Source organism: Convolutriloba macropyga, chromosome 8, assembly GCF_964194025.1.
Source record: "Convolutriloba macropyga chromosome 8, txConMacr16.3, whole genome shotgun sequence".
NCBI classification, from domain to species: Eukaryota; Metazoa; Xenacoelomorpha; order Acoela; family Convolutidae; genus Convolutriloba; species Convolutriloba macropyga.
The window spans coordinates 6,326,892-6,352,417 of record NC_134475.1 but is presented as its reverse complement, the minus strand read 5'-3'; the positions used below and the strand labels follow the sequence as shown (position 1 = coordinate 6,352,417).

The window sequence follows — 25,526 nt, the reverse complement described above, 5'->3', positions numbered from 1 at the left end:
GGGGGGCAAACAGAATTGATCCATCAGACCCCTAAGCTGGGACCACTGTGCGAAAAGCCCCCGAGCGCATGCCAAAAACGTACTTAATGATCATGTATAACAATTTCACAGGCAAAACTACCCTGGGGGCGTAAAAAACACCGGGGGGGGGGGGGGAGGGAGGGAGGGAGGGAGGGCGAAACAAAATAGATCCGAAAATTTTGGTCCACATCTCATTATGGTATAATAACCATGATTGAGGGGGATATAAGTTATCTGGCCACTGAGGGGGGGGGGGTATAATGGGAAAGAAGAACCCCTTAATCTCTGAAGCCATGATGACAAATTCGGGGCTTTCGAAGTAACTGATCATCGTGGATGTTGCTGTTTTTGAGATATTGAGTCTTTTCCATTCATAATAGCCCCACCCCCCCCCCCCCCCCCATGTAATTAAAGCCCCCATTATGGTAGATTTACCATGATGGGGGGGGGGGAAACAGAATAGATCCTTTAGAATTTATATATTCTACTGGTTATGTTTTTTCAAATTGGAAAGTATACAACAGTAAAACATTAATTTTGGAGCCTGAAAACTTGTGAAATTTGTTTTGTTGTTTGATCTGACATATTGTAAATGTGGAGTAAGAAGTACAGAAACAAACACGCAAGGTGTTGTGGGTGTAAAGAGGAGGCAATGGCTAAGGACACTTCATCAAGTCCTGCAGTCACACCTGCGGCCGAGGGACAATCTACCAAAGTTAGTGTGCAATTTACAGGGGTCTTTCCCATTATAACCCCCCCCCCCCACGAAATTATAGCCCCCCCCCCATTATGGTATAATCGCCATGATGGGGGGGCAGGCTGTAGGTTATATGACCACTAACTGGGGGGGGGGGGTATATGACCACTAACTGGGGGGGGGGGGGGGGGTATATGACCACGAAGCTAATCGCCGGTTGTTTGAGAGCAAATCTCCCGATGATAGTCGGTTATCTTTGTATGTAATTGTTCATGGCTCATAGGTTAACTTAAGATTAAGTAAAATTAAGATTAAGTAGAAGAGTAGATGCATCATTATTGTATTGTTTGTTTAAAAAACGCATAAAAAATTATTATTGTGATTTCCAAATTTCGGTATAATTATCTTGCACTAAAGTATGTCATTTCAAAAGATGAGACCTTGAAAGACTTGACTTACTAGAAAAAAAATCTATCGAACCAACTGTGAAATCAACTAGCATTCCAAAAAATTCATAGATCTTTTGTTATAGCTGCGAAACTGTACGCTGATTGGATCAACAGTGCTGTGTTCTTGATTTCTCACAATCCAAAGAATTTGGATTGTATTGGTGCTCTCTGTCTTTTTAAAGTTGTTTTTCTACAACTGTTTTTTTCTCAACAGTTGTTTTGTTTACAACATTTTCAATGAATTTAAACTTTCAAGACGGGATAAATAAGCCAAGCTCATACGACGTGAAGTTTCATTAGAGGCCCTTAGATAGTTTGGATCTATTCTGTTTCGCCCCCCCCAGCATCTTTTATGACTCCCCCCGACGCACGTGCATTTTTCTTACTTGGTAACGTGCTATATCACACCATATAATTTGTAACTGGGGGTCATAAAAAACATTGGTTGGGGGGCAAAACAGAATAGATCCGATAGTTTTAGTAGTTCCTCAAGTGCGTATTGTGGTGGCGCTGCTGAGAAGACCTTCCGTCAAGGCTAAAAGTTCTTTTAGTAGCAGTATTTGAGACCCAAAACGATGCATTTTTTCACGTTCTTAGACATTTTTTCTGTTTGTTTTTTGCTTTTGTTTTCAATTTTTTGAGCTTAATGATTTGTTAATTCAATCATAAACCCGCAAAATGATAATAAATTTTGCACTTTTCAAGTTGTTGTTGAAAATCTTGGATCTTTTCCGTTTGTGCCCCCCAGTACGTTATGCGCCCCCAGTTGCAGCGCACGTGCCATTACATAGTAAATCACTTTGTAAAGATATGGCACGTGCGTCTGGGGGATGCAAATAATATGCGCCCACTAAGCTGGGGGGGGGGCACAAACGGAAAAGATCCAAAATCTTTGCCGTCTTTCAACTTTGCCTGCAACAAGGGCAGGGAACCTCCTCCAGGTTAATAATAGGTTATTGCAAAATTTCTAAAGGCAATGGATTGTTTTTCAATTTTTAATGTCACGAATTTGTGCAATCCTTTGATAAAAACATGCAATTATTTTCAATTTTTTTTCTCATATTTTGAGGTTTTCCAGCCCCAAAAAGCCACGGAATTCCCTCTAGGTTTTGATAATAAGTTACTGCATAGTTGTTAGGGGCAACAGAATTGTTTTCAAAGCTTTAATATCACGAACTTTTGCAAATTTTCTGATAAAAGTAAAACTTTTTTATTTTTCTGAAAGTTGTTATTATTTTCCAAGTTAATCGATCCTCATGGGCTAGCGAAATTTTTTAGAGCTCAAATTGAATTACTGAATAAATTCTGATAACAATTAAATGGTTCTGAGGATATTGATATCACGAAATATAGCAACATTTCAAAAAAAAAATAAAATTGTTTTCATATTTCTTGAAAATTTTTGTCGGATATTTTCCGTTTGTGCCCCCCCCCAGTACGTTATGCTCCCCCCAGATACAGAATACAGAGCACGTGTCATTACATAGTAAATCATTATGTTGAAATATTGCACGTGCCTCTGGGGGTTGCAAATAATATGCACCCACTAAGCTGGGGGGGGGGGGCACAAACGGAAAAATTCCTTTTTGTCATTACTGACTTTATTGGCCTTTTAGTAGATTAATTTATTGTACCTCTTCAAAATTTGCAGATGGTTTACTGAGCTTACTTGAGAGAAAGATTAACAGTTTTGAAATTATTAATGAATCAAAGTTTAGAAAGGCTCGAACAAATTCTGCAACTTACAATTTTGTTTTGTCATATTTTCTTATGACAAAAAAGTATTTGTCATATTTCCTAAGTTCTTCTTTCCTTAGGGGCCATGAAAACGCCATTAGCATGGGTTAAGAAGCATATTTAGTGTAATCAATTTTGGCTTTCAAGACAAAAATTTGGCTCTAGTTATATCAGAGATTGCTTTTCTGTTAAGTTTGTTTGGTTATTCTAGTTTCTGATTATGAAGACTGTTTATGACTGTTCTGAATTATGAGACTGTTTACGTTTTTGGTTGGCATTTGTCCATTGATCTGCAGATCAAACATTTTAGCGCAGCAAGACCTCTGCTAGCTTGAAAGCTAGTTGCCTTACAGAATAAAGCAACAAAAAATTGTTTTTGAAGACATAAATATAAAATAAGGTCAAATTTGCGGTGCATTTTGTTCTCCTTTGAAATTTTCGGAATGCTTTGTTGCTTGCAAATTTTTTTAACACAAAAAACCAAAATTTGTTTCGTCTTGTGTCTATGTATGGACATTATTATTTCAGCTTTTGTTTTGAAAATGTTGCCGCTAGTCGCTCGCCAGGAGCTTGGTATACAACATCTTGGGATTCAACACGCTGATTCTAAAATTATAGACACTTTGCTTAATCTCTCTTCTGTGAAATTGAAAGAATTGTTTCAACTTTTTGTTTGGCATTTTTCATTTGGTCTGCTGCTCAGGTGCAGTATTTTTTAGTTTCTCATTCAACTCTTTGGTTTGTATCTGAGGACTTGTCCTACTACGATTTTGTTCAGTCGTCTGGCGCTATTTCTCCGTTTTAGGTTTGTTGACAAAGCAAAGCTGGAAAATTTTTCTGAATGACTTTTTCCTCTCACTAAAAGCGTTTGTCCGACTTGAGTTAAAGTTTTTAGGTTTAGAATTGCGTGTTTAGATTTTGACCATTTGTGACTTACATCACTTATTAAAATGACTGTTGCACATTAAAATTTTCTTTGTATATTGGATTATTTTTTAAGTCGACGGCACTCATATGCGCAATGAAGGTCCTTAATAAAAGACATCCGAGAAATGAGTTTTAACAAGCTTTATTAGTTTATTGCTGACCGTTTTCCATGTTTCTACGTTTTTTACGTATCTTTTTGAGCGGCACCAATAACTTTTTCAACTTATATCCGTATCTGTTTCGATCTTTATTATACATCAAGCAAGCCTATTTTGCAGCCGTTCTGACGGTTATGTTTGCAATATCAGAGTTTATTAAAACAGAATAACATTTATTGGTTGATCTCAAACTAATTTTGTACCAATTATTTTAATCCTGAGGTATTTCCTCAATGCGATATTTTGCTGGAGCGATTCCTTGTCTAAGATTTTTAGGTTTTTGTCTTCAAAAACAGGTTAAACGGGTGAAGCTCGGAGGGCATTAACTGGCTGAGCATCTCTCTTACAATCTTACCCCTTGCTAGTCTCTAAGTATGCAATTCACCAAAACTGTCGCGAGGAGACAAATTCAGATTGTGAGGGAGCGAGCGGTTTTTAGTCTTAAAATCTTACCTCCCCCTCCCTCCCCCCCCCCCCTCAGGTGACTGCGATGAAGTGAAGTTTATGATGTGAAGACGAGTTCATATTTAGAATTGTATGAATCACCTCCGTCAGAATCACTTCAGTCTCCTCAGGACAGTTTTGTCACACCTCAATACCTTCCCAAAACTCCTCCGTCCACCCCCTTCTCCACCTGGCAATTTGGACAGCCTTCTTGTCCAGTCCACCCAACCCTGCCCACCATCGCTTGACCCCCAAACACTTGACCACCCCAGCTCTCTATTGACCCTCCCCCTTAATCTAGCATCCCTAATTTCCAGCTGGCTACTACCGAAGCCAACCACTCGCCTATTGTTTGAGATCAGTTCGCTTGACGCTAATCGGTTGGTTTGAAACGATTTTTTCCTACATTTCAAATAGCTAATTCATCTGCAAGAAATGCTCAGTCATTAATTGCTCTCAAACACAGTTTCTAGCATTTATATTAATCGTGTGGTCTTTTTAATGCAATTTTCGCCTGGTCGATATTGTTCGACCTTTTTGACATTTCTTTCTCCAATCATCTAGAACGAGATAAACAGGTAGTGCCCAGAGGGCCAAGCAACTCTCTTAGACCGTTAAGCCTTACTAGTCTTTAAGTATGCTATTGACCGAAACTGTTTTCAAAGACAATTGGACGGTTCGTAATAAAATTTGACCCCCCCCCCAGTCACCCAGCCCCTCCCCCCACTAACCCCAGCCCCCTAACCCTACCCCACACTCCTCCCGTCCCTCCTCCCCACCCTGCCCCCACCCCACCCCATGCCTTGACCCAGAACCCTCCCCCTTAATGCTAAAATCTCTAAGCCCCAGTTGGCTAAAACCGAAGCCAACCGAGTTTAATTTGAGATTTATTCGCCCGACGATAATCGGTTATATTTGTAATTGGGTCTATAGAGTCTAACAACAAGAATCTGATTCACCAAAACTGTTTTGAGGAGACAATTTCATGGTGCGAAAGGCGGTTCTTGATCTTAAAACCTTGAGCCCCTCTCAGTCACCCCCACCCTCGCCCACGCTATTTGCTCCCCTTACCCCATGTCCCATTGTCCACCCTCCTCCACCTGTCGATGTGAACCCCCTCTCATGTAGCCTTCGTAGCCCTAACCCTACATCACTTACAAAAACGCTTGACCCCCCCCCCCACCTACACACACACACACACACACACACACACACACACACACACACACACACGCACGCACACACACACACACACACACACACACACACACACACACACACACACACACACACACACACACACTTGTCACCACCCCTAGTACTAACATCCCTAAGCCCCAGCTATCTACTAGCGAAACCAACCACTCTTCGTTCGTTTGAGCGCAATGCGCCCAACGTTAGTCGGTTATGTTTAATTTATTGGATCTGTTCTGTTTTGGCCCTCCAGATCATAGGAACAATCAAACTCACTTGAAAAACCGGATCTCTTCTGTCCCACCCTGCCCAACTTAAAGGGCATATTTACGCTCCAAGGCGCATGTTCTAGTTTCTTACATAGCAACGTGCTATATCACAACGTTTAATTAGTTATTGAGTGACATAAAAGACACTGGGACCCAAGCAGATTAGATTCATTTTCTCTGGTTGTTCTTTTTCATCAATCAAATAGTTGTATTGTTCATTTAAATATTCCTGTGGTTTCTGTCAAGCATTTTCGGAATTACCTGTTTTTATCAGTGCCAATTCAAACTTTCTTCCTATAGAAACGAAATAAAGTGCAACAACTCAGAGATATTCCATTGCTGCCTGCCGAACTTTAAGAAATATTTACTGTTTTTTTGAAACAAGGCTCGCTTACACGGCAGAGAAAAATTAATTTTTGTAGTGCCAAGGCCAATTTTTGGTTGTTTGTTTTTCTGGACTTTTTCTGGTTCCTTATTTCAAGAAAAGACTGAAAATTTTCAAAGATTTGCCGTCTGGGAAGTTTTTAAAATTCTATTTTAAGGGAAAAACTGCGATCTGGTGTACATGGTACAACTTGTAAGAAATACATAAGCCTGTTGATTTTTTAGGTTTTTTTTCTGAAATTAATGTTGATTTTAGTCAACTGTAACTTTGAGAGCACTACGACTAAAAACGTTTCAGTTTCTTCGCTTGCTCTTCTAAATTGAAAATAATATAACTCAATTCAGGCCTGGCACCTTACCTGGACCCGAGTTGCAAAAATAAACTTCTTTCCAGCAAAGTGGGACAGACAGAATGAATTTTTTGTATGAAAAGTGCGGGCTCTGTTTACAGAACCACTAGTTCAACTCAACAAAAATTTTTCAATAGTCTGATGTTTTCGTGCATATTTGTTTCGTGTCAGATTTAGGAATATTTATTCTTCCCACGCTAAAATTTAATATCAATTCATTCACTAACGCTATGAGCTTATTGTGATGCCTAGCTGGGTTGACGAAATTTGAAATTCATATAAACAAGGCGGCTCGTTAATGTGCGTTCGCACATGATGTTCCGACCCGAGCTCATCTACATTTTTGACTTAATTGTCAACCAAATGAAGAGATAACAAAAATAGATGTTTGACTTTAAAAAACACGTTACAAAACGTAAATACTAATTGAATTACATAATGCCATTTCTCATTACAGCGCTCACGAGATCTACCAATAAAAAGACTACGAGAAAAAACAGCAAACAACAAAATATGCAAAAACAAAATTTTCACGGCAGAAACCCAATATATAAAATTAAAAGCACCTAGTAACAACGTCAAAATGCAATCAGATAAAACCTTAACTCCACAAATTTAGTTTTTGCTAACTATACAGCAGATGTATGTTTTTTATAATGAGATTAGGTAAAAAGTTGACATAGAGAAAAAAAATGAGGTTAAAGTCAAAGATCAATCAACATTTTTTAAACCAAATAATTTCAAAGGTCTAAAAAAATCTTTAGCTTTTCAACAAAATAATTCTTGATAAATTTACTAAAAAGTCAATATGAAACTAATGGGACCCGTCTTTGCTGAGACTAAACCATAGGAATAAACTAAGTACGCAGAAAATCTCAAAAAAACGAACAATTTACACAAAGACGCAGAAAATCTCAAAAAATTAAGAACAATAACATAAATTATTGAAGCCATTAAAATCATCAGCTATTATCTGAATTTTGTTTATTTTTATTTCAGTTTACATTTATACTCATTCAGCTAAAATTATACTAAAAGAGAAAAGAAGTTCGTTCATTTGGGCCGCATTTGAAAATCATTGGGATCTGTTATTACCTGAATAAGCTAAAAGAAGAGAAAAAAGAAACACAAATACACCACTCACCATATTTTTTTATGAAAACGTATAATGTCCACCAAACAAAAAATCAGTTACGACATAATATTGGCAGACAAGTTGTTTTTTGAAATTCAAGGAATTGGAGTGGACTTCTTAATGATGAGAGTAAGTTAACGAAAAGAACAAAAAAACTGAAAAGAACAAAAAACGAAAAGAACAAAAAAAAGAACAAAAAGAACAAAAAGACTGAACTTATGATATTATAAATCTTTGAAGATGTATAATATCATAATTTTTAAGACTATTGGCTTTAAACTGACTGCTTCGGGTAACATCACTCATTAAAGGTTTATGGGCAACATCACAGGCAACATTAAAGGTTTATGAGACCGATCAGAATTTTACGGCTACCTAAAAATAAAAAAAGCAAAAACAGCAAACTCACAAAAAATAAGCGAGAAAAGTTTCGAAGCCATTAGAGAATGAACTTTTCAGTGAACTCTTCTATTTTCAATTAATTTTTTACCAGCAAGGTGATTGTTTCTATTTTTACAAAATGACTTGAAAAACAACAAATATAAACAAAGATATTAAAACCACGAAGTTTTTGAGAAAAGCCCTAGTATCAAAGACATTAAATTCAATTATTTTCAACGCAGTTAATTAAACACACTAAATTCTGCATCGATGAAATAGCAATCATAGGTTTCATTCATGTGACATCAATAACTCATCACAATAAGTCGTATGGCAAAGAAAAATACATCAAAACCCCGAAATTTTTGAAAAAACCCATAGTATCAAAGTCATAAAATTCTACAGCTTTCAACGGAAGGCATTTAAGACGCTAAATTATACCTAGATGATGTGACGAGAAAGATGTTTGTCATTCAAAATTTATCAATAAGACTTTACAACAAGTCATTGACTATGAAAACAACAACAAAAACAGGCAAATCCCAAAAGTTCGGTAGAAAATTGAGAGAAGAAAGTGTCGAAGCTATTTAAACAATAAGCTTTTTGCTCTGAAACATTTTTCAACGGTCCCTTGAACGTCTTCACTAAGCCAATGGGAGCCATCAATATTAGGATAATGCAATACGTTTTCAAAAGGAACCAAAATTACTAAAAAAAATCCAAAAATTATAAAAATTATGAAAACTCGTGCACTGAAGTCAAAAAAACCAATAGTTAGAAGACAAAACCGCTAACTAGTTAAATTGTTGTTTATGCAGAAAAAAAGCGGTTCTTTCCTTACCAAGACTGACTTACAATCCGCGAAAATAAGCTTAAGATTGATTTATGTTTGAAACAAATTCCAAAAAAATATATTTTCAAAGTTTGAACAGCCATTAATCTCAAAAGCTTTCATAAGAATTCAATGAGTACGCTCAGCTATGCCACGATGTTTACAAAGATGTTTATCATGCCTAGGTTATCAATAGGACATCACAATATGTCTTATGACTATGAAAAAAAAAACAACAAATACAGGCAAAAACCAAAATTTCTTTAGAAAAATGGGAGAAGAAAGTGTTGAAGCCATTTAAACCATATTTTTTCTCAGAAAGTTTTATCTATGATCTTTTGGATGTCTTCACTAAAGCAAAATGTAGCCATCAATATTAGGATGACAGGATAAGATTTCAAAATGAACCACTAAAACGAAATGTCCAAAAAATTTTTTAAAAAAATTGAAATCTTGTGGCATTGAAGACGTATAACCAATAGTTATTTGATAAAGCCGCCAATGAGATTAACGTATGTTGCACTGGTTTGAAGGAGTTCAATCCTATTTTACTGAGACGAACTTACAGTTCACAAAAATAAGTTTATGATTAACTAATTTTAAAAAAATTTCGAAAATTTACTTTCAAAGTCTTAACAGCCATTAGCTGTCCACTCACAGCACTAGATAGGTTCACTTATTGCTTATTAGCAAATCTATTACACTTTTAGTAAAAATGTTTATACCATAGGATTATAAAACTTTAGTAAAAACTCGAAAAATAAATCAAAATTTCATTTGAAATTACGAAATTTGAGATACGAATCCAAAAAAAAAAACATGAGCGATCCCTTCGAAACAATTTTTTTGTTCATTGGGCTTCATTTGATCGTAAAAGAGGTTGGTCATTAATGGAACTTCGATTTTAAAAGTGTCTAGTAGTCTCTAGGTGACTTGAAAAAACAAAAAAAATTGCAAAATTTTCTTAAAAAAAGAGCTCCCAAACCTAATTCGAATTTTTTTTATATATTAAACTTCCCTCTAAGACTAGAACTAGTCTGTATTATCTCCTTTCGTCTATTAAAAACCTAAAATTGATTTACTTTTTGGCGTGAAATCTAGTTCTGAATTAAATTTTTTGAAGAAAAAACGTTAATTCGAACGAAAATTACGGTAAAAGTGAACAAAAGTAAACCAAATATCCAGTGTTCACATGAAACTTTGAACCTCGATAACTCCTCGAAAAAAACGAAATTCAAAAAAATCTTTTTAATTTCGAATTCTACGATGGACGAGCTTTTTAATGATACCACGCACATTTCTCTACGATGAATATATCGGTCGGCCAAAATTCACGGAACAAAAAAAAACCCATTTGAGTATATAGTTCCTCCCCCCACAAGTGGGGTCGGAACAATAATCATTGATGGTTCCATACACGCCATATAATAATATTGATTGATCTCGTTAGGGTTTCTAAGTTTTCCGTATATAATTTTTGTCATGTTTGAAACCATGCATGGCGGATTTAATCAAATCCAATCGGGTCTAGGAAATAAACCCCCACGGAAAAAAACCCACCTAAATTTAGAAAGTAAATAAACCCCCACGGAAAATAACCCCCACGGAAATAAACTCCCATTCTAAAATTGAATTTCGGTCGTCATTATTTGTTCGGTTGTGATAGTTTCATATCAAGTCCCACGGGCCGCTGAGGCATGGCCATGGCCCGCGAGGTATGGTCAAACGCGCTAAATGCGCAGCTCTTTAATAGTAAAGTGGGGGTTTATTTCCGTGGGGGTTTATTTCCGTGGGGGTATATTTCCGTGGGGGTTTATTTCCGTGGGGGTTTATTTCCTATCTAAAACGAAGTGGGGGTTTTTTTCCGTGGGGGTTTCTTTCCGCAACCAAATCCAATCAACCATAATTGGCATATGATAAGGTAGGTCAAATTATTATTAATGATGCATTTATGAAATCAAATTTCCCATTAAATTTTTAATCAAAAAAATGAGGCAATACACAAACTAAACGCACATTTACATTTTGGCAGCTGATAGCTCAGTTATTTCGTTTATAGCCCACATTTCAATTGCAGCCCTCCTTTTTTTTACTTTAAAAGCTCTGTTCAATTTTAACCTCTACCCCTCTTACTTTAAAAGCTCTGTTCAATTTTAACCTCTACCATGATCTCTTAAACGTACATCTCCTATTGATGAGGGGATTCGAAACTTGCAGGAATCTTGAAAGATTATTCAAAACTTGCAAAATTCTTGCAATAATCTTGCAAGATAATAATCCAGGCAAAAAAATAAATTAGTGTACTACTGTTTCAGAAAACAAGTTGCAAAAATGAAATCCAGAGAAAAATTTTTTAGCCTGGACTCAAAATCTTGCCAGAATCCTGCAAGTTTTTAAATTCTGGTGGAAAATTTGTTTGACTATTTTCGGTGGCTAAAACTAACTGAAAACGAAATGAATTGACTCTTTAAAGAATTTCGATTATCAGAACTGAATTTAAATGACTTCCACGTCACTTATCCATTCCAAAACTTTTTTCTCTCTACTTTCTAGCATTTTTGTTCGTTATCTCATACGATTAAATCTGTCATTAATATATCATTGATGCCCAATTTATTAGAGAACGTAACATCTATGCATTATTATGGATATCCGCCCGATACAGACCTTCATTGTTCAAGAGAAGGTATTGACAAATCAAAAGTATTGGAACCAACCAGTTAATTTGAACATCAAAACTATAAAAACTGAGTACTGATTTTAGTTTTGATTTGTCTTTTAAAACATTGAAGGTCGTTATAAGGCGGATATTCATAATAAAGCATTGATGTTCTCTAGTGGATGGGGCATTATTAATGCATTGAACTTGTAAAAAATCATTATACCAGAAACTATGTAATCTTAATTCCACAATTTTAACAGGTCAACAGGTGGAGTGAGAAGGGAGCATTTTTCATTATCAGTGGAGGCACTTTGTTCACAGCTGCCACCTTAATCCACCTCATGTTGATGTCGGATCAGTTTCCACCTGGAGATCCAAAGGATGTATTCAATTCCTCCATCAACAGTTACCCCAAGGGAACCTGGCCAAGTGAGAAATTATCAGTGGAAGAGTCAGAGAAAGAAAAGTTTTCATTTAAAAGCGAAGACGAGGAAGAGGAATCGATTCAATTTTTCCCAGGTAAGGAATTGCGAATGTTCCTTCTCCACCCCCCCCCCCCTCCGTTTGAAGGTAAGACAGTCGCCCGAATTGAAGTTTTTTGATTTTTAAACTTCGAAAGAAATCGTCGGTTTTTGTCGATTTTACTTCACCAAAACCGAGTAAAGCCTTTACGTTTTTTTTTTCAACGGTTTTCTTCAACCGTCGGCTTTCGTCGATTTTAAACCGTAAAAAGCGTTGGCTTTCATTGGTTTTAAAACGTAAGAAGAGCCGGTTATAGTCGGTATTAAATTTATAAATTTACAAATCACCATCTTTCGTAATTTTTCTGGCACCAAACGAAGCATTATGTAAAATAGTTGAAGTTATATCGGAAAATTGTTAAAATCCCCCCCCCCCCCCCCCGTAAAATTTTCCCTGACGCCCGAGCACAAAATTTTGCCAAAGAAATTAAGACTCTATTTTGCTTCGTTGGCTCCACGCTTGACCAAAATGCGCAATATTTAGGCAATTCCATGATGACCCCCCCCCCCCCCCCAGAGATAAATTTTTAAATCACAGTTGTAAAAAATTTGGGATCTGTTCTTGTTCACTGCGCCGTCTCAGAACAGAACAAGAAGCAACAGAACAGAAACAATAACTGATTTAATATGTAACCCTAATAGAGTAATTTGGTTTTCATTCAGTGTTAGTTCCCAAAATACTCCAAAAAATTTTCAGAATTTAAAAACGTGCAAGATTTTGAAATCATGATGGAAAATTTTTCCATGGATTTCAGTTTTGTAATAAACAATAATTCCCTTCATAGGTGTTTCCTAAAACAATACTACCCTGAGTTGTTTTTTGCCTGATTGATATCGTGCGAGATTCTAGCAAGAATCTTGCATGTTTTAAATTTACTCATCACTAAGGAATTAACGAAATACGCGATCAGAAACGATACTAAAGAAAACGTGAAAACCGACTCAGTGAAAAAAAAATCGATACGTACAAATTATAATTTTGTTTGCTAATTTCAGCGGACATGTTCAAGATCGTACTGCAGGTGTGCAAGCCGTGTTACCTCTGGGCTATCATTATCTGTTCACACTCTCTCATCACCTGGTTCATACTGGCATGCTGTAAACGCACTATTAGTCACAAATCACCTCTGGACTATATACAGCTGGCGTTGTGTCTAACTGCACGTGAGTATAGTGGTTAAAGACGATCCTGGCTCACGACTAATGGATACCAAACGGATACCAAAAGATAAAGACGGTGAATTCTTTCGGGGGAAACGACTTTGAGTAGTTTCTGCAATTTTTCCGGCTATGTTTTTTTCGTCAAGGTCACCTGAAATCTCTTTTCCTTCATTCTTTCAAGCAATTTCAACTGAATTGCCTGCGTGAAGTCAATTTTCACTCTTAATGGAGCGAGTTTTTTGTTCATTTGCCTATTAAATTTTTGGTCACACTTGACTTACCTAGCTCTCAAAGAGTGACTTCCTGACTCCGAAACTGACTTTTCTTTACTTGAATTCAAAGAGATAAGTTCAAGTGAGTGCGTGTCACTCTAAATGAAGGTTATTGTACAGTCGCTAATAGAATCAGAAATAACTTATACGAATCCGTAAACAAAATATAACATCTCAGAAATTAACAACAAGAAATTTATCGTTGGTCTGTTTTTGCTAATACTTTTTGAGACTGCAGATCTAAAATGCGTTGGCGGCTCTTTTCTGGCACTGCCCGCTATGTTTTCAATTGGGTGACTTGAATTAATTTGCTTCTGTCTGATTAAATTGGAAAATTAGAATTTCATTTTGTAGCTAAGTTTAAGTCTACACTCAGACTTGAGCTGATTACGTAGAGTCTGCTCCCATCAAAACTGTTCTGAATGTCTCCACCACCTTCGATACAGGTAAGGATTTCATGACAATTTCCGCTGCCATTTTCTCAGTCTTGTCTCAAATTAAGTAAAAATCTGTCTCGATGTGTTTGCTCCTCTTGTGCATGACTGGGTTTTGGCGAAGTCTGATGCAACTATGGTTGACCTGTCCATGTGCTGTTGGATGCCAAAATCTTTTATAAGTTGCTTAAAGTACAATGATTCTTGAACTGCCGCGGCTATGCCCTAATATCTTCTTCTTATGAAAAGGCAACTGTGGCCTACTGCTCGACGCCCCAGCTATGCGCAGCGCTTCATCCATCGAGCTTAAAGTAGTAGCCCGTCTTTGATCTTCTGGCGTAAACATCACTAATCAAGTCTGTATCACTTTTACCCGCTTAATCATATTTAGCCTTGTTTGTGTATGAAAGTTTTAAAGCTTTTAAACCTATAAGATATCTGTGAAGTCGTTTTCTGCTTAGCCAGTGCTGATTGGTAGGGACACACTATATCAGTAGAGCAGCTTCTCAAAAGCCCATTTCAGACTTTTAATTGAGCTATCCAGTCAGCGTACTAACTCATCTCCATCTGATCCTCATTTCATAAACTCGTGTAGCTGTTTCAGATACACTTCTCCTTCTATTGGTAAGTGCAAGAAAAAATGTTGATATCAAACTGGTGCATCACTTGGCCTAGCTTTGCTTTTCATTGAAGTAGATTCCTGAATGTCTCTGGCTTACAAATTTGCGCTAAAAATTCAAATTGGTCCAGCTCTTCCATTTGTTTGAGACTTTTTTGCCACATAGTGTGCTCTGTACTTGTTGTTTTGACTACTGGTTCCCAATTTCCCTTTGTGCAACCACGTGATCCCTGTCTGTGGGTAGTTTAGCTGGGCCATAAGTCTCGTTTTCATGGAGTGCCTTGACTTCGTCCTTAATTGCCCGCTGCCAGTAGTCCCAATCATAATCTTGCTTGGCCTGGCAAGCTGTTTTGGTTTGCGCATAGGCAATTTTATCAAAGCAAGGTGGATTCTGATTTCTTTAAACAAAATTGCGAAAAGTTTGATTTGGTCAATCGTCTGGGATCTGCTCTGCCGCTTGCTCTAGTGCATTCAAAGCAACTGTCTCTGACTGTGAAAAGTCTTCTGCGTCATTCTCTTCAAGTGACTCTGAGTCTCTGAGACTCTCTCTTGTTGCAGTGGACACTTCATCCAGTGCTGCTTCAAATGAGCACTAGTGAGCAGTTGAGTAGTGAATTGAACACACTCAAGTGATCATTGCATTTAAAACATAATCTCGACATCTCCGTTAAACTTAGAAACACCAAAAACTCGAGGTAAAATTTTATAAGAATTTGTTAAGATCTTACGAATGTAAATTAAGAGAATTTCCCAATCACTGAAAACCTTATGAATTCATGATAAATAATGATATTGTTTCCTCGTAATCTTGTTCTAGAAAGACTTACAGCAGGGATTTGGTTAATAGATCCAGAGGATGACTTGGATTTGGGGATGAAAAAGGACTAAAAAATCAGCTATATTTATAACCATTATCAATTCAAAAAATCGAGATACAGAAACTATTCTTAGCACACAGATTTACATTTGGGGTAGAACGGTTAAGGGGTGTCATAATCATTCAATACGCGGTAAAAATATTTTACAGCAAATAAACTAACTCGAATAAAAACCATCTAGATCGTCACTTTGAACAAAGTATTCAATCATACCCCCATTTACTGAAGATTAAAATATATCAATTGGAGACCTTAATGAGTTTACTTCTGTCTCAATAAGGTGATAAGATCAAGTTTGAAATTTAAACTAAGTTAAAGGGTATAGTTTGACTCGAAACATTGAACACATGATCTCGACATCTCTGTTAAAATTAAAAACACCAAAAACTCGTGGTCAATTTTTTAAAGCTTCCCGATGACTGAAAAACCTATGAAGTCATGACAATTATTGTTGTTGTTTCCTCGTAACCTTGTTCTAAGCTAAGAGTTAATAGAATCCAAATTCAAAGATCAATGAAATCTTGAGGTAAAAACTTTAAGCAAAAGTTTGACCTTCGATCCATTAAAACTCCTAAATTTTTAATTGGAGGTCAAAACTAGACGTCAGGGGGCCCCAAATTGCACAATAATAAAACGTTTGACTTGGTTACCACCATTCGATGACAATATATTCCAAGTCAGTCTCAGATTTCTTTTTTCTATTCTAAAATGAAATCAACTGTGCATTGTGGACTGCTGAGGTCTCAAACACTCATGTTTTTGTCCCCAAATTGTTGTTATTTACCAATTGCCCCCAAACGAAGTTTGTAGTAATTATATGAGTCCTGTTGTTTTTTATGTGATTTTTCGCTTTCCCAATTTTTTGTCTCACCCTTTTGTCTTTTCGTCTTCAAAAATTGGATGAAGAAGTAACGCTTGGGTGCATAAGGTTTTCTTGGAGCCCTAGACTTTAGTATATATGGAGTAAACCAAACTTATTTTTAGGAGACAATTTTTAGGTGTGAAGGCCGGTTCTTAGTCTTAAAAGTTTGACCACCTCGGTCTCACCCCTCCCATCAGACCCCTAAACTCCCTCCAGTTGTCCCCCTCCTATAGCTCCCTCTGTTTTTTCAACCCCTATATCACTCCCTCGCAACCGTACCTCCATCGCTTGAACCCCCCACACTCACACACTCGCTATGGTCCCCCCAATGTTTACATAACTTTTCCGCAGCTGACCACTACAGGAGAAAAAGTCTGTCCGGTTGTTTGAGAGCAATTCGGTTGCTACGATTCGATGTCACTTTATTTCAAGTCAGCCTCAGCTTTTTTCTCATTGAAAAAAAAGTTGCGATGAATTGTGCGTTTTTACCTAAACCAAATGCTCGCCAGTTGTTTGAAAAACTACTACCTAAACCAAATGCTCGCCAGTTGTTTGAAAGCAATTCGCCCGACGTTAGCTGTTCATCTTTATTATTGGTTGCTCTTGAACGAAGTTCTTAGCAATTATTGTAAACGTGTTGGTGTTTTTTAAATGCATATTTTTTGCTTGAGCGTTTTCCGTTTTTCTTCTAGAACAATCTTTGACTTCTCAAGAGACTTTTTCTAGCTTTCGGTCTTCATTTTTGAGTGATCTCCTCCATCTCCACCATCCTCCTCCATCTCCACACACTCCGGTCAACACCTCCCCCCACACACTCCAGTCAAACCCCCCCCCAAAAAAGCTTGCATCTCTATTCCAAAGCTTCCCACTACAGTAGACAAACGCAGTCCAGTTTTTCGAGAGCCATTTGGTTAGTACGGTTCTGTGTCGATTTTTTCAAATCAACATCGTTTTTTCCCCATTGAAAAAAATTGAGACAAATTGAGCTCTTTTACCTGCTAAACTCTCAAATATTAAATCGTCATATTAGTCTTGTGGTTTTTTCAATGCAATTTTTTGTTCGGCCCATTTTTTGTCTGAGCCATTTGACTTTTTGTCCTCAGAATTGATAAAATCAGTTAACATCCGGAGGACAACAAGTTATCGTGGAGCCTTATGCTTTGCCAGTCTCCAAAAATTGAGGAGACTATTCTATGCTGCGTAGGGTGGTTCTCAATCTCAAAAGTTTGAGCCTGTCCTTTCCCCCCATTTTTTGAGAGAACTACCACGCAAGCTAATCTTTGGAGAGCAATTCGCCCGACGTTAGTCGTTTATGTTTTCTAATTGCTCTTGGACAAATTTCGTGGCAATTTTTGTAATAGTGTTGGTCTTTTTTTGCAAAATTTTTGCTGATTGACCACTTTGCGACTTTCTACTAGAACATTTTTTGACCTCTTTAGTAAATTTTTGGCTTTCGTTCTTCATTTTTGTGTGATCTCTTATGTTCTCACTAAAGCTTTTGCTAATATAAAATCGATTGCAATGAAACAAAAATAAAAATGTCTGATAGCAGAGTGGGCAGTGAATTTGGTTGTGGAGCGGGAGGTCAATTGTTCTATTTTCGGCGGTATGAACACAAGGTATTCATTGTCCTCCTCAGTGTAACCCACGAACTTTCCTTCCAGTGACTTGGGTTGAAGTTTGCTGACTTCTCTGTCTCTCATCCTCATGAAGACTGCAAACAAAAATAGATAGTATACTAACTGGAAAGGAAAGTTTGGTACCTCACATAAGCTCTGCTGGGTATCTGTCTTCTCTTCATCTCGCAACCAAGGTTCTTAACCTGGCTGCGTGGAGACCTGCTGCTCTCAAAATCATCTTGGGAAGTCCTGAGTCATTGAGCAAACATCTGGCCAACTCTATCAATGTACTGTTTCACCTCTCAGCTAACCAGTTCTGTTTTGGCGTCTTCGGTATGGTCTTCTTTTGAAGAATGACTGCGTCCAGCCACTATGTCTTGAACTGCTCTGAGAAAAACTAATTTTAGTTGTCTTGCGTTAGCTTCTTGGGCGGCCACAGACTGACCGAAATTTTCCTCAGACTGGCCAGTATTCACTCATTGCCTTCAAGAAGTCCTTCGACAAAAATTTCATGTAGTGGTCTGCAAAAAAATGACTCTACTCCTCATGATCCCGTCGCATCTGTGATCACCTTCTCCAGTTTTTGCTCTTCTTGTGCTTCTGGCACTCTTGGTACTAACATTTTTGTCATCGCGGCCAATGAGCACAAATTGCACACTTGTTTGAGTGTATGCCTGGCCAATCCGCTTGATTCAGATGACTCAATCATCTATGCCGCTTCCTTGCGCTAGTTTCAAGCAGTTGGAACTGATCTTCAACTCCCGAACGCTCCAGGCAAAACTAACAAACGTGAAGCGATGTTATCACTCCATGCATCTTGAGACTGATAGGCAGTTTGCAGAATAGTCAGGCACACATAAAACTTTTTAAAATTTTTATTGGAATTCCCTGCTGCTGGATTGTATTCTGATCCTCACACAGCCTCAGCCCACTACTCTAGGAAGCCTTTCCGTTGTGATTTCTCACCACTGAATGAATGACTGCAAAGTCCACGAACACATCAATGTGTTTCACTATGTGATCTGTGCAGGCACTGACAACTAACATACTTGCTTTCATCCACTGATCCAGAACCGATCAGTTTTTCCTCACCTGGTGTAGCCAATGTTGAAACATTAACCACAGACTCATGTTCGCCTCCATCTGTCCCTTTTGCATGCCTTGTCTAGTTGACCTTCTCGTCAATATGCGCTGTGCACTTGCGCTTTGCTCTTGTACCTCTGTGCTGTGCTCTCATGCAAGTTCTGCAGCCTTTTCGTTCGTTGCCGGTTTGAAGTTTTTCTGTTTTACAAAACTTCCATACCTCATTGACAGACCATTGGGGTTCATGGCCTTGAAGAAGTCTCTATGACTGCTTCTTCTGCTTCTTGAAGCCACGTGAAGAACTCCTGTTCTCTGATGAAGTAGCTGTCCAAGTCCTCACAGTCTTCCGGCGGCAGTCAAGCAAGCTGTTCCATCAAAGTCACCACTGTTGGCGTCTCAACTTTCCTTAATCTTTCTCGCCAAAGGTTCCACAAATCTGACATCAACTTCCGTACCGTCATATCGCACAGTCATGTCTCATCAGCAAGAGTGTTGATGATTATAGATTCACCACACGTTGTTTTCTCCTTTATATCTGTCAATTCTTTTAAGCATCCTTCAACATCTTGTGAGTCTTCTTCTCATTGTTCTCCCCAATGGCCACTGGTTCGTGTTCTTTGGGTCGCTCCTCTCTCCCGAGTGCTGTGGTGTAGAGCTCCTTCGTCTGTATCATCGTTACAAATCTTTCGCTCCAGACCGGAAAGTCTTGTGCTTTTCCTGTGTAGATCAGCAGCTTCACAGTCTGTTGATCCATCGTAGAATGGGCAGGCAAAACAGTTGTGAAAAGAAAAGGTAGTAAGCAGAATGGGATTGTAACTATTAACAACAATTTAATTTTGTTTTAGAAATTAGTTTTACGGCTTCGAAAAGTGCTGGGCTCAAATCCTGTCAGGTATCAGATTTTCGTAAACTGAATGAAAAGTGTTTTTAACGGAAAAAAAGAAGTAATTTCTCAAAAATGAGACAACGACAAACAATTTTTCTATAGAAAGACTTACAGGAGGGATATGATTAATGGATCCAGAGGATGACTTGGATTTGGGGACAAAAAAGGACTAAAAAACCAGCTATATTTATAACCATTATCAATTCAAAAGATCGAGATACAGAAACTATTCTTAGCACACAGATTTACATTTGGGGTAGAACGATTAAGGGGTGTCATAATCATTCAATACGTGGTAAAAATTTTTTACAGCAAATAAACTAACTCGAATAAAAACCATCTAGATCGTCACTTTGAACAAAGTATTCAATCATACCCCCATTTACTGAAGATTAAAATATATCAATTGGAGACTTTAATGAGTTTGCTTCTGTCTCATTAAGGTGATAAGATCAAATTTGAAATTTAAACTAAGTTAAAGGATATAGTTTGACTCGAAAAATTGAACACATGATCTCGACATCTCTGTTAAAATTAAAAACACCAAAAACTCTTGGTCATTTTTTTAAAGTTTCCCGATGACTGAAAAACTTATGAAGTCATGATAATTATTGTTGTTGTTTCCTCGTAACCTTGTTCTAAGCTAAGAGTTAATAGAATCCAATTTCAAAGATCAATGAAATCCTGAGGTAAAGTTTTTAAGCAAAAGTTTGACCTTCGGTCCATTAAAACTCTTAAATTTTTAATTGGAGGTCAAAACTAGACGTCAGGGGGCGCCCCAAATTGCAACAAAATAAAATGTTTGACTTGGTTGCCACCATTCGATGACAATATATTCCAAGTCAGTCTCAGATTTCCTTTTTCCATTAAAAAATGAGATCAACTGTGCATTGTTGACTGCTGAGGTGACACATACTCATATTTTTGTCCCCAAATTGTTGTTATTTACCAATTGTCCACAAACGAAGTTTATAGAAATTATATTAGTCCTGTTGTTTTTTATGTGATTTTTCGCTTTCCCAATTTTTTGTCTGACCTTTTGTCTTTTCGTCTTCAAAAATTGGATAAAGTAGTAACGCTTGGAGTGTATAAGGTTTTCTTAGAGCCCTAGACTTTAGTATATATGGAGTAAACCAAATTTGTTTTTAGGAGACAATTTTTAGGTGTGAAGGCCGGTTCTTAGTCTTAAAAGTTTGACCCCCTCGGTCTCACCCCCTCCCATCAGCCCCCTAAACTCCCTCCAATTGTCCCCCTCCAGCTCCATCTGTTTTTTCAACCCCTCCATCACTCCCTCGCAACCCTACCTCCATCGCTTGACCCCCCCCCCCCCCCCACATACACACGCACACTCACTCTGGTCCCCCCAATGTTTGCATAACTTTTCCGCAGCTGACCACTACAGGAGAAAAAGTCTCTCCGGTTGTTTGAGAGCAATTCGGTTGCTACGATTCGATGTCAATTTATTTCAAGTCAGCCTCAGCTTTTTTCTCATTGAAAAAAAGTTGTGATGAATTGTGCGTTTTTACCTGCTAAACTCTGCTTGACCCATTTTTCGTCTGACCCATTTGACTTTTTGTCCTCAGATAGGGCATAATCAGTTAACGACGGGAGGATCTTAGATTTTTATGCCTTAGCAGTCTCGGTTTTCAATCTCAAAAGTTTGAGCCCCCCCCCCCCCCCCCCCGCATTCATCGAGGGAACTACTACCTAAGCCAACTGCTCGCCAGTCGGTTGAAAGCAATTCGCCCGACGTTAGCTGTTTATCTTTATTATTGGTTGCTCTTGAACGAAGTTCATAGCAATTATTGTAAACGTGTTGGTGTTTTTTTAATGCATATTTTTTGCTTGAGCATTTTGCGATTTTCTTCTAGAACAATCTTTGACTTCTCAAGTGACTTTTTCTAGCTTTCGGTCTTCATTTTTGAGTGATCTCTTTTGTTCTCACTAAAGCTTTTTGTTAATATAATATCGATTGCAGCAAGCAAAATATAAGGGCCTGATAGCCGAGTGGGCAGTGTATCTGGTTATTGCGCGCGAGGTGAGGGGTTCGTTTCACGGAGGTGTCAAGTTTTTTTCACCCGTCTGTCGTTCGAGAGCAATTCTTCAGACATGAGTCAGTTTATGTTTATTAACCAAATTTAAACATTTTAAAATTTATCTGGCTAATGTGAGTGTGAGCGCTAATGCGAGCATGTCATTGTGGTATATAAAAACATCGTCAAGTTTTGGTTTATATTTAGATGCTCTCATTTTCTTTGCGGCTATACTCTGGACCATGGGTTTGAAAGTGTACCCCGAATACAGTGACGTAATTGAGAAGTACCAAAACCCAACTGCTAAAAGCCCGGCCTCATCGGTTAACCTCTGGTTCGCAACAATTGAGTTGACGCTCTCTTTCGCATTTGCGATTGCACTTGTTTTATGGAATAGAGCTCCCGAAATTGTCAACTGGAAAGAAGAGGAAAACTCGAGTTTTGTGGTGGTCAAACGGGGTCAAACTTCTGATGTTACCCCGCGTGGAAATGTCGAAGCTCATCGTTAAGAATTTGCGAAAAGAAGGAAAATTAAAGTTGACACTAAAAATGACAAACAAGTGTCTGTTCGCTGCTCGTCAATGAGAGAAGCTACTCGTCACACAAAAACATTCTTTATCGAATTAAAGAATTACTGTTTTTCTTAAATAAAATTTAGTTATTTTTAAATCCCAACAGGCGGAGAAGAGTTAATTCTACTACAAAAATATTATGTCGAATTGTGTTCTAAACCATTTATGTTCACCAACTCACTTAATTATGAATGAATAATTTGAGAAAAGTTAGTAGATTTCAAATGAGAACGCGCCCTCTTTCTGTAGTTCTATTCCATAGTTCTTTCTGGCCATTCTCGTGTATTCACTAATTCAGTATAGTCTTGATCATATTCCTTTGATGAAAACATTGAAATAACATAAAAAGTAGGTTATATTAGTTCTTAAAAAGTATCCTAAATAATTTTAAAAAAACAACTTATAGAGCTAAATGGGGTCTTTCCTATTATAGCCCCCCCCCAGCTTAGTGGTCAGATAACCTATAGCCCCCCCCCATCATGGTAATTATACCATAATGGGGGGCTATAATTTCGTGGGGGGCTATAATGGGAAAGACCCGCTAAATGGCATCACTTGATAGGTTTAACGACCTTTTGATGTCCTTTCAAAGACGTTCACCTTTTTTGTAAAATTGTATGCAATTATTTTAACCAACTCGTGAACAAATTTATCAACTTTCTTAAAACAACAAAGAGTAAAAAAGAATTCTTGCAGTTCAATTTCTACAATTGTAAATAAAAAAGAGACGAAGCATATTGTTGCGGCTGCTCAAAAATCTCAGTGGACCGATATATCACAGCCTGGTTCTCGAGTACGCCAGCCCGGCACTTCACTGGTTCAATTGACAACCAATCACGTCGAAAGATTTAGTCGCTCGGACGTATAAAAGGACTGTAACTTTAATTTTGTTGATTGAATTTAAAAAAACCCTTAGAGATAATCTACGTTCAATCTTGTGCTGAAGTTTGTACGGCTTCAGCCAGCTGCTTGTTTTGTTGCTAACTTCTTGAAAAAAAATTCAACTAAATTAAAACTAGCAAGATCTTAAGATCTAGCAAAACTTAGCAAAAAGACTGAAGTTGTTAAACAGTCAAATTTTAGTCCAATCTGAGAGACAACTGCTCTTGGCAACAGTTTCTAGTGGTTCTAAATACAATTCGGTTTCATTATTCAAACAATTGGGTTAAAGTATTTACTCAAATATTAATCTTTTATAACATCAACTTTACTTGTTTCCTATTGGTTAGTCAAGAAAATGATTTAGATCATTGTTTACATAGTAAATGTCAAACCACTGCAATATATACCTTTATTGACATAAGCACGGAGGGTTATTACGTGGCTCTATACGCCTCGATTGTATGACTTTTGAACTTTAATGATCGCCTAAAATGTCATAAAACAAACAATTTAAGAAATTTAACAATAAATGAAAAAATTTTGACAAATGCCCATTTTGCACTATATAAGTGCTAATAGCCACACTTGTGGGTGCGATGCAGTAACGTTCATCACATCCGTGAGTAGCTTAGAGGTTCCCCTAGCCGTGTGCTATATTCTCGGGTTGCTTAGGTTTTCCCTTCCAAAATCAGGGGTGTACAAAATTTCGGTCCCAACTTGTAAAAGTTTTCAACTTTGACATTTCTTTTTGTGCCGAAATCAAAGTTTTTCAATTTCAAAAGTTATTAAATGCTGTCTGACGGCTTTTGTTGATGATTTAAAGTGGCGCCAATATCGCCGGCACTGTTATCGATCTCGGAAACACCATCGTAGAATGCTTTTGCTAATTTCACGAACGGCCGGTTTAGCTCTCCATGTGCATTTTGACAATTGCTGATCTCACAGCACCGTCATTGCCAGTGATGAACTCATTGATTCGTCACCAATTTGTACTCACAGCGTTTAGCAGAGTAATCTACTTGCCATAATAATTTTCCTTTCAGGTTTCGCACAAGCTCTTTTGACAAATTCGATCTCTGGTTCCATTGTGGAAGTTATTCGAGAGTCCATCTGTTCCAGATCATGTCTGCATATGCTTCAGCCGTTTGGAATGATTTTTCAGGTCATGGTAGCGTTCATTGAATGGCATGAATGGTGCACTCGCGTTCTTTTGTCCTAGCAAAAAATGAATTGGCTAGAGTGCCGTCAAGTCTTAAGGGTCGTCACTTACTGCTGTCAGTGGTCTTGCGTTGATTGTTTGCTCTACAAGACACATTGTAGTATTGAGTACCTTGTCGGTGAGGCTTCGGTTGTCCAAGATTGCAGTCATGAACTTATTGCAACTTTGAACTAGCCTCTCACAGATTCCACCAAAGTGTTGGGCTCCAGGAGGATTGAATTTCCAAACAACCTTTTTCTTTGCTAAATCACTCTCTATCTTAGTTTTGTCCCACTTGTTTATGAAGGCTTTCAACTCATTGACTTTTCCAACGAAGTTCGTTCCGTTGTCACTGATGCTGGTGTTCGGAAAGCCACGTCTTGCAATGAACCTTGTCAATGCCCCTAGATATGACTCGGTGTCTAATGATTGCGCCACTTCGATGTGTACTGCTCTGGTTGTTAGACAATTGAAGAGGCAGAACCATCTCTTCAAATTACGTCGTAGAAACTTGACTTCGAAGGGTCCGAAGTAGTTGACGCCGATATGAGTGAATGGGAACATTTGATCAACAAGTCGTTCTCGGGGTAGATCCGCCATCGGTGGATGAATTGGGTTGGCGTGTCTGTGCCGACAATTGACACATCTCGACTTGTTTTTCCTGAATGCGTTTCTCATTTCAACAATTCAGCACTCTTGTTGAAAAATGTTTCTCACACATCTGTGCCCTTGTGTAGGTTGTCACGAAGCGCTTTCTCCAACGAAAGTTTTACGACTGGATGTTTTGTTGTCAAAAAAATTGAATATTTGGCATTCTGATCGAGATTCGAATAATTCAGTCTACCTTTCACCCAAATTGGTCCGTC

General features: G+C 37.8%; 2 protein-coding genes across 2 annotated transcripts; one reads left to right on the top strand and one right to left on the bottom strand.

Annotated features, from left to right (window-relative positions):
* Window positions 1-561: 561 nt before the first annotated feature.
* LOC142343897 (uncharacterized) lies at window positions 562-22,676 on the top strand. Its single transcript, XM_075395279.1, has 4 exons — window positions 562-736; window positions 11,901-12,159; window positions 13,158-13,325; window positions 22,216-22,676. The coding sequence occupies exons 1-4, from the start codon at window positions 614-616 to the stop codon at window positions 22,515-22,517; spliced, it is 852 nt and encodes a 283-aa protein (XP_075251394.1). The 5' UTR covers window positions 562-613; the 3' UTR covers window positions 22,518-22,676.
* Window positions 22,677-24,714: 2,038 nt separating this feature from the next.
* On the bottom strand, window positions 24,715-25,260 carry LOC142344338 (uncharacterized). Its single transcript, XM_075395926.1, has one exon. The coding sequence runs from the start codon at window positions 25,258-25,260 to the stop codon at window positions 24,715-24,717; it is 546 nt and encodes a 181-aa protein (XP_075252041.1).
* Window positions 25,261-25,526: the final 266 nt, after the last annotated feature.